The sequence below is a fragment of the Tachysurus fulvidraco genome, chromosome 13, assembly GCF_022655615.1.
Source record: "Tachysurus fulvidraco isolate hzauxx_2018 chromosome 13, HZAU_PFXX_2.0, whole genome shotgun sequence".
Taxonomy (NCBI): Eukaryota; Metazoa; Chordata; class Actinopteri; order Siluriformes; family Bagridae; genus Tachysurus; species Tachysurus fulvidraco.
Window position 1 is genome coordinate 11,162,062 of NC_062530.1, and position 16,686 is coordinate 11,178,747.

The 16,686-nt window shown below is 39.6% G+C and overlaps 1 protein-coding gene across 1 annotated transcript in view; it reads right to left on the reverse strand.

Annotated features, from left to right (window-relative positions):
- Positions 1-293: 293 nt before the first annotated feature.
- cdon (cell adhesion associated, oncogene regulated) overlaps positions 294-16,686 on the reverse strand; it is a 35,994-nt gene continuing 19,601 nt past the window's right edge. Inside the window, exons 6-19 of the mRNA XM_027132628.2 lie at positions 16,396-16,686; positions 15,963-16,232; positions 12,439-12,725; positions 11,957-12,131; positions 10,764-10,886; positions 10,030-10,233; positions 8,987-9,168; positions 7,438-7,543; positions 6,358-6,480; positions 3,620-3,811; positions 2,987-3,282; positions 2,529-2,608; positions 1,654-1,907; positions 294-962 (exon numbers count right to left, since the gene is read on the reverse strand). Of these exons, the coding sequence (XP_026988429.1) occupies positions 814-962; positions 1,654-1,907; positions 2,529-2,608; positions 2,987-3,282; positions 3,620-3,811; positions 6,358-6,480; positions 7,438-7,543; positions 8,987-9,168; positions 10,030-10,233; positions 10,764-10,886; positions 11,957-12,131; positions 12,439-12,725; positions 15,963-16,232; positions 16,396-16,686 (2,732 nt within the window). The 3' untranslated portion in view covers positions 294-813. The remainder of the gene's footprint in view (positions 963-1,653; positions 1,908-2,528; positions 2,609-2,986; positions 3,283-3,619; positions 3,812-6,357; positions 6,481-7,437; positions 7,544-8,986; positions 9,169-10,029; positions 10,234-10,763; positions 10,887-11,956; positions 12,132-12,438; positions 12,726-15,962; positions 16,233-16,395) is intronic.

Genomic DNA, 16,686 nt, shown 5'->3' on the forward strand with positions numbered 1-16,686 from the left:
GACTAATAGAAATGAGAGGAGGGGGTATTTTGTAAATGAAGCATTCAGGAAGTCTTAGACGTGATCAATCAACATGGTTGTTGCTGACAAGTAAGAGGCAGGTAAACTGCTTAAAAACAAAGAAGGTCTGAAAGATGATGGCCTGTTATGCTGGACATCTATCAGACATTCTTTGTTTTTAAGCTGTTTACCTGCCTCGTACTTACTTAGATTTTTCCCAGCTATGAATTGGAGGAAACTTACCTCACTCCTCCAAGATAACTGAAAAGAAACACGCACACAAAGTAGCAGAATACACTATCTACCGTATCTTCTTTATATTATTACACAACTTTACACATACAATGGCTGTACTCCACACTGTGGAATGTGTGGAAAACTAAAAACAACAACAAAAAGTATTTCATCCAAAAAGCATAAATAATATAAAAGACTAACTTTTTTTTTTCTTAAAAACAGATACATTCATATGAAAGAATATTTTACTAATACAAAAAATAAATAAGCCATCTAAAGAGTTTTTCGTTCTTTCTTTTTTTTTTAAAGTCCTTTGCACAGATGGAAAAGAGACATAGCACTTCCAAAATCCATTCTTCTGTGCTTACCCCCTCCCCCCATTCCTCCCTCATTCACATCCAGCAGTGTCCTTCAGGTAAAGTCTGAGCATTTCAGCGCTGGCTCTTTCTTTTTCTCTGAATACAATTTTCACGTTTCTTCATTCGTCTGCTGTTCTTGTGTAAGTATATGCATGATTGTGTGTGTGTTTTTGTGTGTGTTTGCCTGTGTGGTGATTGTTTTTGTGTGTTTGTCAGTTCAGATCTCCTGTGTTGTAGGGTGGATAAGGTCTCCATTTAGACTGGCAGTGGAGATCCAAATGTTTTTCTCTTTGCAGTCCAAATCAGATAGGTCCAGTCTCTCCAAGTGCATCAGTGGCTCGCCTGAGTTCAGACACTGTAGTGAATCTGTATGAACACCATGTGAAGATACACAGCAGACACAGGAAGACAAAGAGAAGTCAATTAGTGTTTGTAAAACTGTATAGTAATACAGAACATAAAATAAATTGCACTGTAGAAATTTACACTGTTAAATAGTTACTTTATGTCAAGGGCAACAATCTGATTGAGCACCTTTATATGATTATATGACCAATATATGGCCAGATGTATGTAGACACGTGACCATCACACCCAAATATATGGGCCTTCTCTAAACAATGTACAAGTTGCACACAATCATATAGAATGTCTGTGTGTGATGTAGCTTTCCTAATTTTCCTAATAAGGAACCAAAACAAGTTCCAGCATGACAATGCCCCTGTTCAAAAAGCGAGCTCGCAGATGACATGGTCTGCCAATGTTGTACTGAAAGAACTTAGCCCAGACTTCAACACCAAAGTGAATGAGTCAAAATGCTTTTGTGGCTGAATAAACCCAAATCCCCACAGCCATTATCCAAATCTATTTTAAAGCATTCCCAGAAGAGTGCGGGTTATTATTAGAAAATATGGGTATGATGGTCAGGTTTAAACAAATTTTTAGCCATATAATGCAGTTCAAAATAGGCAGAATAGGTAACGATTAGTTAATATGTTGAAATGGAAATAAAAAAGAAATAAATAAATAAAACACTAATGTTGGGCTTCTGGCTCACCTCCGCTATAGTTGATGCCTGGCACTTCTTGTACGGTTCCACCTTTTAAATTCTGGGATGAGTCCAAGTTTACCTGCATCTGCTCTCTGATAACATCCACCCTCTCGCAAATCCCCTGGGGTGCCGAGTTGTCATTACTATGGCACAGGAGTGAGCCATGGTTCAGTGGGACCATCTCGAGACCATCAAGCTGGCAAGGTACCAGGTGGTGCTTTATGCCACCTGAGAAATTGCCATTGGCTTTTGTGTAACACCTGATCAGAAACAGAGATGCATATGAATTATATTTTTGTTTTTTTCTAGCTTGTTAAAATGTCAGGGCCAAAGCAAATGGACTTATACTCCAAGGACTTTTTAAATATGTACTGTAAAAATAATTTCTTCAATTAAATCAACGTCCACCAGACTCAGCTCCTGTATGTGTATTATCAAATACAAGGACTGTTTATTTATGCTGAGTGATAAATCTGTATCCGCATTCTTTGTTATACACACACTTGTACAAGCACGTGTCTAAACCCAAAATTATAAATATACCCATAGAAACACATCAATTGGAAATAAACAAAATCACACATGCACACACGGCAAACTCTGAATGACTTTTGCTCTTATCAGTTCCATTCACTCCAGCGCTCCCCACTGACTTGTGGGAAGTTGAGAAATAAACAGTGCTGTCATTAAGAGAGTTGCATGGCTGCACTCTGAATAAACTGTTAGTGCTACACACACTAGAAGAGATAAACAAACTACACTGATGGACGTATGCCATATTGGTGTGTGTGTGTATGTCTGGACCAGAAAGAACTCTTGAGACCCTGATGACTGGCATGTAGACAGAATGAACACTTTCTCCGTAGTTGCTTTTCGCTCACCTGTTGTTGTTACAGAAGTTCTGGCAGTTCATGCAGTCAGAAGAATCCGTCTGGGGTACAGATGTGTACATGTTTCCTCGCTGCCACAGAAATACAATTAATTAGATACCTTCACACGTATGTTATGGTACAAGGTATTGCATGGAATAAAACTGACTGTAGGTCAACAACTCAAGTTATTCAAAAGTTTTGCAATGCACCTTAAATTTTCTGACTATAAAGATCCTGTACCAAACATATACTAATGCTTATGTATCTACTTATTTATATTCAAGAAGTAATCACTAAAGGTAGCTAGACTATACCTAGACTATAGCTAGACTATCTAGCCATACCTAGAAACTTTGCAGCTGGACCTTTACAAATCTCTGAAATATAGTTCAGTTTACATAAACCCATATATTGGGTACATATAAGCCTAAATAATTTGCACATCCAAACAGGATCTATTTACTCACACTGTGCATATGGTGAGGGTGTGTATGCTCAAAGTCCATGGTGCTGTGGGGAAGAGGTGTGTCATGTGTGTGGGAATGTCCCAGACTGTAGAGAGGGCCTGAACCATTTAATAGTGTTAGACCATTGGGGAGTTTATGGTGGAGGTGATGGCAACCCTGTGGCATGACGGACCCACTGTTCCCGTAGCTACCATGCAAGCTGCCATTGAGTTGGCTGGAGCCAGATAAGGTTGTGTACTCCATAATGTGTCCGTTCATCTCAGCAGACTGGTACAGGTAACCAGGAGGGTTGTACTCTAGAGTGAGAGAAATGAGTGTGAGAGTGTGTGTGTGTGTGTGTGTGTGTGTGTGTGTGTGTGTGTGTGTGTGTGTGAGAGAGAGAGGGGGAGAGAGAGAAATATATTTTACTAAGTGTTGTCCCAAGAAATGGAACATATGAATATTCATGCACGGAAGAACACATTAATGTTTGCCAGCCTATTTCAGTAAATGGGGTGTGTGGGCTACTAATTTTACATGCACAGCCCAAAGTATTTACTCTGTTACTCAACCCCATTCAGAGCTTTACAGTGCCAGTTAGCGCAGAGGAAAACGTGGCAGTGGATCACTCCACAGGCCTGGAATGGGACTCACTGTGCATGCTGTGCTGCTGGCGGTTTCTCCAAAGGCACATGATGATGAAGATGAGCAAGATGAGCACCATGACACCCAAAATACAGCCCACAATCAGGTACAATACGCCACCTGCTGAAGAGGTTGTACTGGGTGGGTACACGGCTGGTGGAGTGAAGGGCTGCTGACTTGGAATACCTGGAGGCTGACGTGCTGTATAGATCGAAACATGGAGAGAAAGGAAGAAGAAAGAACGGCAAATCATTATTCTATCCTTTAAGCAATATAGAGGATGGCACAAAGTAACCACGAGTGGAAATTCTCAAGTACATTGTTTTCTGGGTTTTAATAATCTGCTGAAAGCCAAGCGCAATCCTCTTTACAAGCCCACTTTAAAATGCATTACAGCAGCTTCCCTAACTAAATAATTGAAAACTTGATTCGCTGCTGAAGTGTTATATGGCAGCCAGACTGATTGTTTGAAAATGTTATTAGCAAAATACAACTTTCAGTCAGGACCACTTCGTAAATGAAGGTTATAGCGAGCATACAGTTAGTGTTGGCGGGATGGTTCTGTTCTGGGAGAATTTTTCCCACGCGCCTGTCCGTGCGCATGCATGGATGGAGCGGGGAGGCAGCGCTGGGGAATGAATAGACCCCCAAAACAAAACCATATGCCAGAGGGGACCCCGCAACATAACTGATGCGTGGCGCCGTAGGACCACAAAACGCGATCGGGATGTCTCCCGGCCGAGCAAGGCGGCATGAGATGTGCGTGGCTGAGTCGAAGCTAGGCTTGGGTCACGGGGAGATGGAACTAGTCGCCCCTGCCACGTGATTGGCAACGGAGTTGATGTCCACTATGCTAGTGGAGACGGCAGAGGAGGCGTCGCCCTGGGCTGGCTTGCAGCATAGTCGCAACAAAGCTTGTTGCCAAACCATGCACCCCTGCCGCACAATATGACAACGAGCATGTCGTATATCCACTTAGCCATAGTGGAGACGGCAGGGGAAGCATCACCCGGGGCAAGCGCGGTGGCGAGCATGTTGTGGAGCGTTTGCTGAGGCAGATCTTTGGACCGGGGGCGGAAAGCGGAGTACCCGGGGAAACCCCCGAGGCACGGGGAAAACATGCAAACTAAGCACACACAAGGCGGAGGCGGGAGAACCCCCACCCTGTAGGTGTGAGGCAAATGTGCTACCCACTAAGCCACCATGCCCCCCGTTGGATCACAGCAGCGGTGATGCGTAGGAGCGGCTCGAAGGCACCTCGAAGAGATTGGTGCGCCTCGTGGAAAGCTTACTGCGTGGCCTGCCTGAACTAACGCGATGCTTGATTTCTGTATATACTCCATGAAGACATTCACTTCAGCAAACAGCGTTATGGTTTGTATTAACTAAACTAAATTAGGAATGGGATTCTGAGCTACATCAAGCTATTTTCAAAAGCTAACCCTTTCTTACCACTAACACTAGTTTTCTCATCTCCAGACCTTTGGACACACTGATTTGCTTCAACCAATCCACTCATTGTTAAACCTTTGCTACAAGAATGCTACAAGCCCTGAGTTCTAGCCAGCTAACAGTGGCAAGAAAACTTGCTAAAGCACTCAGTTATGCTTCAAGTGAAGATTTAGACACCTGCCATGCATTGGTTGGGTGCTTAACAAATTGCTTTGACAAGCTCATTATCCAGTTTCAAATATCTTACAGCTAAGAAATATAGACTTAATGCTTAATAGTTAGAGCTTATTCTAACTTATATAGCTACTAGTGTTTCAATGGAAAAGAGATAAACAGTGGCCATTAGACTAAGAAGACTCAAATTAATGGCTAGCTGAAGAAGTGAATGGCTAGGACAATCCATTCATATAACATGCTTTCTAACATTAACTAAATGAAAAATGCCAGGTGATGTTTTCTAACTAGTCCATTTTTTAGTGAAGCTCTGCACAATGTAGCCTCGGTGTCTGATCTTGGCTGACAGGAGAATGAAAGTTTTCTGCTACTTAAGGTTCAGTGTGCTGTGCGTTCCACGATTGTAAAGAGTGCTTATTTGAGAAAGCACAGTTTTCCGGTGAGCTAGATGCAGTCTGCTGATCTCTCTCATCAACAAGGTGTTTCCACCTCCTTTATTATTTTTTCCTTACCATTCTGTTAATACTATAGAGATTGTTTTACAAGAAAATCACAGATCAGCAAATCAACTACCATAAACGTGACATTATCCACATTCAAATGTCTGATGTGAACAGCAACTGAGGCTCTTGACCTGTATCTGTATGATGCGGCTGCCACACGAATGACTGGATACATTGCATGCATGTGCAGGTGTACAGTCGTTCCTGTTATTGCAAATATACTGTGTATGTATACTCCATGGATTTCTTCATATCTTCACATATTCTTAGTGTCACACTTCTTGTGACTATAAAATGTAAGATGAAAGGAAACAAACAAGCATTTACTGAACAGAACTATGCAGCAAGCTTCTTACAGGTTCAAAGCTTCGTGCTAATAACAGGTCACTGTGTGCACAGAGTCTTGTTTTGATTACCCCAGGCCTGTATTAATAACAGTCATTAGATCATGACGTAAAGGCGAAGAAGCACAATATGTCCCATTGTCTCTGACTCTAATAAACCATTGGCTGTGTTCAGGTCTGTAATTACAGCAGTGGCTTTTATAACCTCCTGTAGTTTGTTTGTATAGTATTCACATATCAGTATAACTTTAGTCAGTCTCTCTGTCTCTCTCACCTTTAGTTTCACAAATCATCACGTTGCTGTATTCACTTTCTCCAGCATCATTATAGCACTGCATCTTGATGTCGTAGGACGTCTCGGGTTGAAGCTGACCAATCATGTGCCAGCGCTTGATGCCTATAGGAGTGTGAAATGACAGTTATTGTGAAATAATTACACGGACCAGTCTTGCTTAATTGTGTGTTGTTCATTATAAACCACAAGTCCTCTCCTTCTGTTTTCCTCTCTCACCATTTCCATTCTTTCTTTCTCTCCCCTTTCTTCCTACATCCCATGATGCTTCAGACACATGCTTTATTACAGACACATTCCTTATAAGGCAACTTAATGTTTGCTCTGGCTGGGCTTCAGTACACACACTGCACTGTGCACACACTCTGATCTTACAGATGAGTATGTACACTCACTCTGAGTCAGTTCCTTAATCAAAGATTGTGGGACAGCGTTTTATGAGCATGCAGCCAAAACTTTGAATAGGAACTCATGCAGACATACACACACACACGATATACACCAGCACAAAAATTAAGAAGCAAGAAAAGCTGTTGAAGCTTGAGCCTTTTGAGGCTTACTTATCAGACTATGGTATGCATGTATTTTTGCCAGCTTGGCAGTTAAAAAACAAAAACAACTCTCAAACAGTATTTTGCAAATACAAAAAAAAAAAAAAAGATGGGAAGGTTTAAGGATCATTGTTAACATTCCCCCAGCTGTGTAAGCCCTCTCTCACCGTTTTGAGTGTAGGGTTTCAGTTTAGGCCCATTAGAGAGGCAGCCATTTATTTAAAACATTTTTAGCCAGGCTCATTACGCCATGCTGCACGTCAATCACCAGACATATAACAAAATATCTATTACCCCCACACAAACAGACAAAATATCCATGGCAACAAAAAGCACTCCCAATTTAGCACAGATATACATGGAGCACCGTACAGCCTGCAAGCGGAAAGAACTCAAAATGTGATCATCCACACAGAGCATAAATCAGCATGAAGCACGGACTAGCTGATGCATTGGATAACCAACAGAAAAGAAAAGAAAATGACTAGCATGATACATGAATCTTTCCTACCTTCTATTACATCTTTTTTGTAATCACCATCATTGTCACTGTCTGTCGGTCGATAGTAGATGTAGAAGCCCTGGATGGGGGTGTTGTTGTTACTGGAAGTGGTGTACTGTAAAAGAGAACCAGAAAGATAAGTACAGAAATATCCAAAAATGAAGAACTACCGGGAATCATTCTGCCGAACACAGTGAACCTGAAGGACCTTATATTCACAGGCTAACTCACAAAGTATCAATCTGCATTCTCTCTCTAACTAAATAAAGGCAACAGCTTTTTTTAAAATGTTTTTTTGTTTGTTTGTTTAAATGCCTGAAAGGAATTCTGTGGTTAACACAAGCTACTTTTCATTCAATTTTATTCTATGACATAAAACACATCAGTGTTATATCATAATTTTTTTTAATGTTTTCTTTTACATTTGTTGAATATTTTACTTGAAAAAGACAGTTGCTAACAGTTATCATAAATGGGCTTGCAGAGGTTGTTTGGGACATTTAAACGTCATCATGCCCCGAACAGTTAAACTCATCTAGAACAGCCACAATGTATTTATTCTCGTGCTCTTGCAAACTATAACTTTCCAACTCAAACCTTTATCTGAACCTTCATGCAGATTCACACACAAAATGAGCACAGTGGATCTTTATCAACAAACATATTTTTAAATACAGTTTGAAAGAGTTGTCAGAAACGTAGTAGTGGTAACGCTGAAGTCATCGGACCATGGGGAAGTTCATTTATAGCTTCAGCTTATATACTGTAGAGTTATAACTTTTAACTATTTGCTTCTGCTGATTGTATTTAGACTTTAAAATAAATAAAAGATGTGTGTTTTTAAAGATGATATTGATGAAAATTGTGTAAGTATCATAAATTTGTTTTGGTCAAGGAATAAATTTTTTCCTAATAATCCAAAAGCCAATGGAAATTCCTAGGATTGTGGGTAATAAGAAAATGTATTATTTAAATCCTACATTTGGCAAAATTTTTTTAGCAAATCTGTTCTTACAAGTTTTCTTTAACACAAGCATGAATTTTTATTTATTTTTTTTTTGTTTGAGCAGTCAGAATTTCTTTTTCTTTTTTTTTTTTTTTATCTCTTGCGATGTTAATTCAGGACTAGTGCATGATACAGAGGGTCAGCGATGATGTTGCATAATATTCTATGTATGCGATAAAAAACGAGCATTTGTTGCTGTTGCCCACTGACAAAATTCAGGATTTGGAATTTAATGAACATTTTTTAACTCTTTAATTCAAAGCAATTCCAACATCAAGCATTTACTGAAAGATGAAGTAAAAATGATAGAGGAGTAGCCAAATGGTTCTCCTGTAGTGAGCATACATTTATGGTCATTCTAATAAAAATCACAATGGGCAGGTTTTGTTAGCATTCTGTGCCAAGCCTTGCCAGGTGGAAAAACAGTAGAGCTGCTACTATAGTGATGCTTCAAAGAAAGATGTACACCTCTTTAATTTCTGTACACACAAATAAGAGGGTTAAACCTGACAAAAATAATATTCTTTGTGTCCATGCCGCTGCACTACTCACAGTCCATCGCACCATGATCTGTGTGTCACTGACAGCATCAGTAGAAGAAATGTGAGGGCCAGCCACAGGGCGGTTGGACACAGTTGAACTCGTTGTCGCCACTTGGTATGGCCTGGAGGTGGCGCTGTGGGGACTCTCCCCATAGGTGTTTATGGCAATGACACGGAAACGGTACGTGGAACCTGTGGATGGAACAGTGAAAACATTTAACACATCTACATTGGATTAAGTGCTATTCATCAGTATATCGTCAGAATCGTGCAGTAAATGCCATTGGTTTTGAGTGTGAGGTCTATGTACCTGCAGGGGCCCCTGAAAAACACAGCCATAGTTATAGCAGTGGAAATCCCAACCTACCATTATCAAACTCATTCTATTAATTGTCAAGATTGGATAGTTATTAGACTGCTCCCATGAACATAATGGGTTTAATCTCCCTTGAATATAATAGCTGTCTGCCAAATGACATCAACGTAACTGTAATCTAAAGGTCAAAAACTTCAAAACATGTACATTGAAAAATAATTTCAATTCAGACTCAATATGTTCTGTCGATGGAAAGTGGAATAAAAGCTTTTTGGCTTTAACAAACGGACAAAATATTATTCTACCCATTTAAATAACATTCATAAGGAGAATCTGCTGAGGTTTGAGTTCCTGGCTACAAATGGTTTGAGACTCCTGGTATGTGTTGTATGCCCATATGATTAAAGAAAAAACTGTTAAAACCTAGAGAAAATGTTTGACATCTATAAGCTTGTAGCTGTGTTTTTTTGTTTTTTTTTTAATTCTTTTCAAGACTTTTCTTCGTTTCAGTGCTTGACAAAAAAAAAACAGCTACAGCAAGATTATTTTTCCTGTCAAATTAAATGTTGTAGTCACATTGTGGTGAATCTGGAGTCTATCCAATATCCTTTTTCAGTCTCGGCGATAATAATACATCATTGCATGAAACATTCTAGGCTGCAATAATGTATTTTAGGGTTAGATTTTAGATGCAGGCAAAAGTTATGTATAATTCAAATGAGTGTGTGCAACTCGACCTCCTTCTAAGTTGCGCACTTCCACAGACAGCTTGAGAGGTGAGATGTTATCATCAGCTACTAGCCAATCCGCATTACGGCCCTTCCTGAACTCTACACGGAAAGCTGTGATTGGAGAACCACCATTGGCCCGCGGGATCCATGTGACGTAAACCGAATTCTCTGATGCCATTGAGATGGTTGGCCGATCTGGGGCCTCAGGAACTGCAAGACAAAACAAACGAAGTAAACCTGAAACCATAAACACAAGTATTCTAGTTTCTTGACTGAACATGAAAAATGGCCATGTTTCCTGTGAAGTGGAAACTGTTCACCATCCATCTTGTTAAAAGGACTGAATACACACACAGACAAAAAGAGCAGCTAAAGAAAAAAATAAACAGAAACACACACAACATAGACAATCCACATGCCAGAGTGGAGCATGTACTTACTGAACGGGCTCTGGGCCATAGACAAATAGAGGCAAATAGAAAGAGAAAGCCAAAAGAGTGGGTTAGTTAAAAGAAGAAGAAGAAGAAAAAAAAAGACTTTTATTCATTAATGTCAAATCAAAGAAACGCACTCTTACTCACACAGACACACAAATCCACATGCATGCCTACACATTATATAAACTAATTATAACATGCACTCTTACCTAGTGAAACCTAGTTACGATCACAGTATATGAATTGTTTCATTGCACTCTGTCGGACGAATCATTTGTGATTGTTTTCATCATAACAGGTTACCTCTGTCAGGGATGACCACTCCATAGTGTGTATTGCTGGTTTTCTTTTCGTCTTCAGGGGGTTTCTCAGGCAAAGACACAAATGGGGCCTTAGAGGGATTCTTATTGGAGGATGAGCTCTTCTCTAAAAATGACAGAGGGGATAATGTAAGAAAAGGAAAAGAGAAGGAAGGAGAGAGGGCACAGGGAAAAAAAGTAGAGAGAAGTGCTGGGAAGAGATCTGCAGTGATTTATAGCTGTGTTATTCCCTCTATGAACAGCGGCTTCACTGTGGCAGTGCAGTGTGGAGGTCTGTATGCCTCATTTAGCCTTACTGACCTGCCATGCGTTTCTGCACGCAGTTGCATGTTCTCAAATGGAAGTGACCCGACTCTAATAAACTCCGTTCTGTGTCTAGCTGTATTAAACGGGGCTGTTCAATTGTAATGTACATTTAGGTTTATGTGAATACATGCTATTATATGACCTCCCACTTATCCCAATTTAAGATTGGTTTATTGGGCTCATGTACATGCAGTATGCATGCATTTTATGTTAGGCTGTACAACAAGAAATGCTGAAATAACACAAACAATACAATAGTTTATTTAAAGCTTAAGGGGAGGGTTGCCATGTCTCCGATCCAAATATCTCCATATAACTCTATATAGCTCAGACCTGCACATTTGGCAGCACATTTCTGCTTGCTTTTTAAAATAACCTTATTTCATTCATATAAACACATTGTAAACCAGCATTTTTCTACTTGGTTTAACAATCCTTTGCCATCATTATAAAAAAGGAAATGTTTCTTAGAAAATCACATGGTTATTAGAACGAAATGTCGCTTGAAAGATCCCATTTTGACTTACAAGACAACTGTTTCTGTGGCATGTAACATTTTCTGTACTTTTTAGGATGTAACAAACCCAAAACCTAAAGTAAGCCAATAAAATCTTAGAACTTAGAGGTTCTGATATTTACACCTGGAGATAAAACTTCTGAATGTTTCAACATTAAAAGAGCATATCATAATTACATTTTTGTAAATTTATGAGTATGGTTTAGCCATGAACTGAATAAATATGCAGGTTTGTTTAGTTAACCTTTAAATATATGTCAATTATTTTTTAATATTAACTACAGGTTTAGTATATATAACTTTTAAATTGGATTTTATAGTGGATGAAATAAATGGCTAAGTGTAATCCTTACCCTTTCCTGTTCGAAAGGTAAGCATGGCAGGCTGGCCCTCACCAGCACCGCTTCGTGCTACCATCAGGACCTCATACAGACTGGATGGCTCCAGGTCTGAAAGGGGGAGGCTTCTTTCACTACCTGGAACTCGTACTGTGTGCCAACTGCCCACCACGTTGCCCATCTCATCCACCTATAAAATCATGCAAACACAAAAACGTTTTGGTTATAAATCAACATGCATGACCAAATATCACATACAGTGGAACTGACAATTCAGTACCATAATAAAACAGACGTGCTGATGATGCTGTATTTCTGTCTCTATTTGTCATATAAAGGACAGCATATTTTTTTGTATATTATTGCATCCTTTGCACTGACTTCACAGAACAGGCAGGATCTTGAATGGTTAACGATTCATTATAAACCACGAATATGCAAAAAAAAAAAAAAGGCTTCCAAAGTGCAGGTCCATATAAAGTGAAGATCTGCATCACCTTGCGATATTTAACAAAGTAGGCGTTGATTGGTCTTCCCCAGTCTCGCCCTGGGCGCCACTCTAGTTCATATGCATTGGGTCTGTGGGTTTGTGGTGGACTAATAATGATTGGAGCCTCTGGAGTGGGTTCATCACTGGCCCTCTCTTGGAATGAACCTTTGGCATCACCATTGGCAAGAACATCCTCAGAAGGCAGGAACAGCCCCTCACCTTCATCATTCTGAACTGGATGGGCAGGTTGTGTGGCCATAGTAGCAGCAATGGTGGTGGAACTTGACTGAGGTTCTGTAAAAACAGTTGTTGCATAGCTTTAGATAAATAAGCAGATTTTTTTTTTTATTTGTGTTGAATATCTAATGCTTTCTGAGAACAGAAGTCCTTTTAGTAACCCTTTAAACATGTTCACCATTTTTGACCCATTTTCTCAGATAGAGCAAACACCATTTTCAAAATGTTTCCTTCATATGCTGTACTTAAACTAGACCTTTAATAGTAAATTGAATTAATAGTTTCGAGCACAGGGTTGAGGACAATAGTCTCTATATGCTGCTTCCAAATCTGTAATCTTCAGAGCACAACTAGAAATCTTTAGTGCAGCCGGAGACCATACTGGAAACTTTAACACCAACATGGAGCTGCTTCAATCAACACTGTAAAACTCAGTGGCCAGGACTTAAACAGCACTGCACAATGATGCTTTGTTTGTTATTTTTTATTTAAATGAAAATGATCTGCAGCCAAAGGGATCCACCTGGGAAAACCAAAAGCTGGAAACATTACTACAGTACAGCTCATACAGACTCGTCAGCTGAAAGATGCAACGTAATGAAGAACAGCGATGTCTTGGAACAGTATGTGATTGTGTGTCTTGCAGTTCTGTCTCTTTCTATTGTTCTGTATCTACAAGAGGAACAGAGAAGACAGCTGAATCCGGGTGAGTAAAAAGCAGCATTCAGAGATGTTATTGTACACAGCTGATGGTGAAGAGCTGGATTAAGCCATGATATCTCTACATCTCTTATCTGTCCTGCTTCTGGGTTCATGGCACTGGTTTACTTTGCAAAACAAACAGCTTTAGATCTGCTAACTGTAGAGCAGTTGGGGCAAAACAAGTGCACTTGCAATCCACCTCCTCTTTTTTTTAAAGTAAACCCTACCACCAGGATGAAAAAAGGACGGCTGGAAAAATGAAGTCATCAATTTTTTTTATTGCAGAACATAAATGTATTCACTTCCTTTAACTCAGGTGTCCTGTGAAACTTTCTGTCTCTATTTTATATCTAACTGTTTCAAAGCAATAATGGCTGTGGCAGTGTCGGAATTCAAAATTGCAATCACTTTATGTTAAACACTTTGCTGAAATAAGAAAACCCTCTATATGAGAACAGCTTATTTAAATTCTTTACATTATTAATACATTTTAAAATCACTTTTCTGTCTTTTGGACATTAAGATTGGATTTTAAGCAATTTTCTATAAAATATAGTCAAGAGCATATTATTATTATTATTATTATTATTATTATTATTACTATTATTATTAACATAAGTAATGTATTTTTTTTCTTCAGAATTTAAAATGTTTTATTCATTAATACATATTTTATGTAATGGAAATACTACAAATAATATTTTATGTAATGGAAATACTACAAATAAAATATAATTTTCATTCCTTTTTGGGATAGTGAGATCCTTCCAGGCCATGAGTGAAGCAGAGCAAGGTTCAGGGCCAAATCTTTACCTCATCCACTTTCTACTATGGATATAGCTGAATATGATTGCTATTCTAAATTATTCATGCATTTATCACTGTGACTCAGATCTTTTTTATATCATTAATTGGAGAATGTTGGGTGTTCTGTAAACATTTCCACTGGGAGCCTGTCATGATACCTGGCAGCGAAAGAAAAAGCAGGAGTAAGAAAGTAAGGGAGTGGAGAGAGAGAGAGAGAGAGAGAGAGAGAGAGAGAGAGAGAGAGAGAGAGAGAGAAACCAGTCCGTACAGTGAACGGATTTTTAAATCACTTCCGCTCGCCCACAATCAGTAAAAGCCTTGACTGTGCTTATCAGAGGCCTCACAGATGTACTAAATAAAAATTGGCTGGCCTTTGAGTATGGTCAGCCTTGTGAGTTATAGCAGCAGATCACAAGGATAGGCTAACCTCTATCATTACAGGACTGACCAAAGCTCATACCAGGTCTTGCAAACAAATGCAAAAATGATATTTCATGTTTCATTCAATGTATTTTATCCATCATGTTCAGTTCAGGGTCCCTGGTTCAATCCTCATCTCTGTTTAGTATCTGTGGAAAGTTTCCTGATATCCACATGGCTTTCTAACAGGCTCTCCGGTTTCTTCACAAAGCACACATACTGTAGGCAATTGTACTGGCTGTGACACTCAGTGTAAATGAGTATACATGGAGCCTTAAAAACTGGACTGTATATTCCTCTCTCACACCCAGTGTTCCCAATTACTCTTGAACAACTACAACCTTGGCCAGAATAAAGCGGTTATTAAAGAAAGATGACCGTATGAATGCTCTGTTCACTGCACAACATCTCAGTGATGCAGGTTATAATATGTGACAAATAAAATTTGAATTTATCTGTGAATCTTTAAGCAATACAAGTCTAAATGTTATTTTGAACTACTCAATTTTTTGACACATGCTCTAGCTCTAAAACCATTTTTGGTGTTGTTCCAGTTTAAGTGGAAAAAAAATGAGCAATTGAAAATAAATCAATAAATAAATAAAAGCTGAACACTCACAGCTAGCCGATGAACTATTAGTTTAAGGCACATTTTTGGGGTTACCATGATGGATCTACCAGACAACTGACCCTGCAATATTTTTCCATAATACACTCCTCCAGTATCTGAGACGAGCAACTTTACATAAACAATCATGAGTTTAAGCTGACCTGCATTTTATCAAAACCATATTCTGTCATGCAAGCCAGGAAAAAAAACATTTGGAACTGACCCCAGATGTCTTTTTTCTAATATAAAGCTTGCATATCTCTGCCTTTATCAATCATGCTCAGAAATTCAGAGCAATGATAAACAGAATTGGAAAAGAATGGGGGAGGCTTTTGCTTGTGTGTGAAAGAGTGAATGTGTGTGTGTGTGTGTGTGTGTGTGTGCGCATAGGTGTGTGTTAATAAGCAGAAGTCCAGTTTTGTGCAAGGTTGACAGCTGGGTGGTCTGCTTCTCATCATAACCTTGTGCAGTTACTCCTTACATTCCGCTGTTCGAGAGCTTATCCACGACAGTACACACAAAGCTCACTCTCATGGCTCTGGTGCTGCCCGCCAAAGACCTCTCTGCTCCCGCAACCCTCCCCCAGCACTGCAGCAGCCAAAAAGCCTGTCTGCGTCCCATAATCCTCCTTCCAACTCTTCGACAGAGCCTGGCGTACTCCCACGCCCCTCAAACACTAATCTCGTATATCCCTTAGGTTATACGAGATGAGACTTTATACTTTTTTATGCTGATCAAAAATTAAACCTTCTTACCCAATTGAATGTTAAGTCTGGCAGCCGATTGTGCAGAGCCAATCCTATTGTCTAGCACACACTGGTACATGCCCTGGTCCTGGGCAGTGACTGAGAAAATATGCAGGGTGGAGTTTGAAATCTGTAGTCGTGGTGAGGATAAAACTGGAGAAGCGTTGAAGAGCCAGGTGATGTTAGGAACAGGATTTCCAGAGGTCGCACAATCGAATTGCACAAATGAACCAGTTTTCACAGTCTGGTCACTCAGACCTCTTATTATAACAGGAGGTCCTGTGGGAGAAAAAGAAAAACCATTGATATTATTTTAGCTTGTTTCCATGAAAAAGTATGACCAAGGTGTATGTGGTCATTAACCTACACATTAACCTATATTTTGACCACCTGATTGACTGACACATGACTTTATTTTAATTCTCCACATGACTGAACTCACCAAGCACATCTACAGTATAGTTGGCACTGGCCACAACACCGTCCTCTGCTTGAACAAAGCAAGTGTAGTTTCCTCCGTCACTTATCTGAACATCATTCAGCACCAGATTACTATGCAGAAGTCTCAGTCTGGGAGCAAGAGGCAGCTCTTGGCCATCCTTCATCCATTTAACAACAGGAGAGGGATTTCCTGATACTACACATTCCAGAACCAAGGACATGGACTGTTCCACTGCCAAGCTGACAGAGTTGACTGGATATACTATCCCCACAGGGGAAGGACCATCTGAAT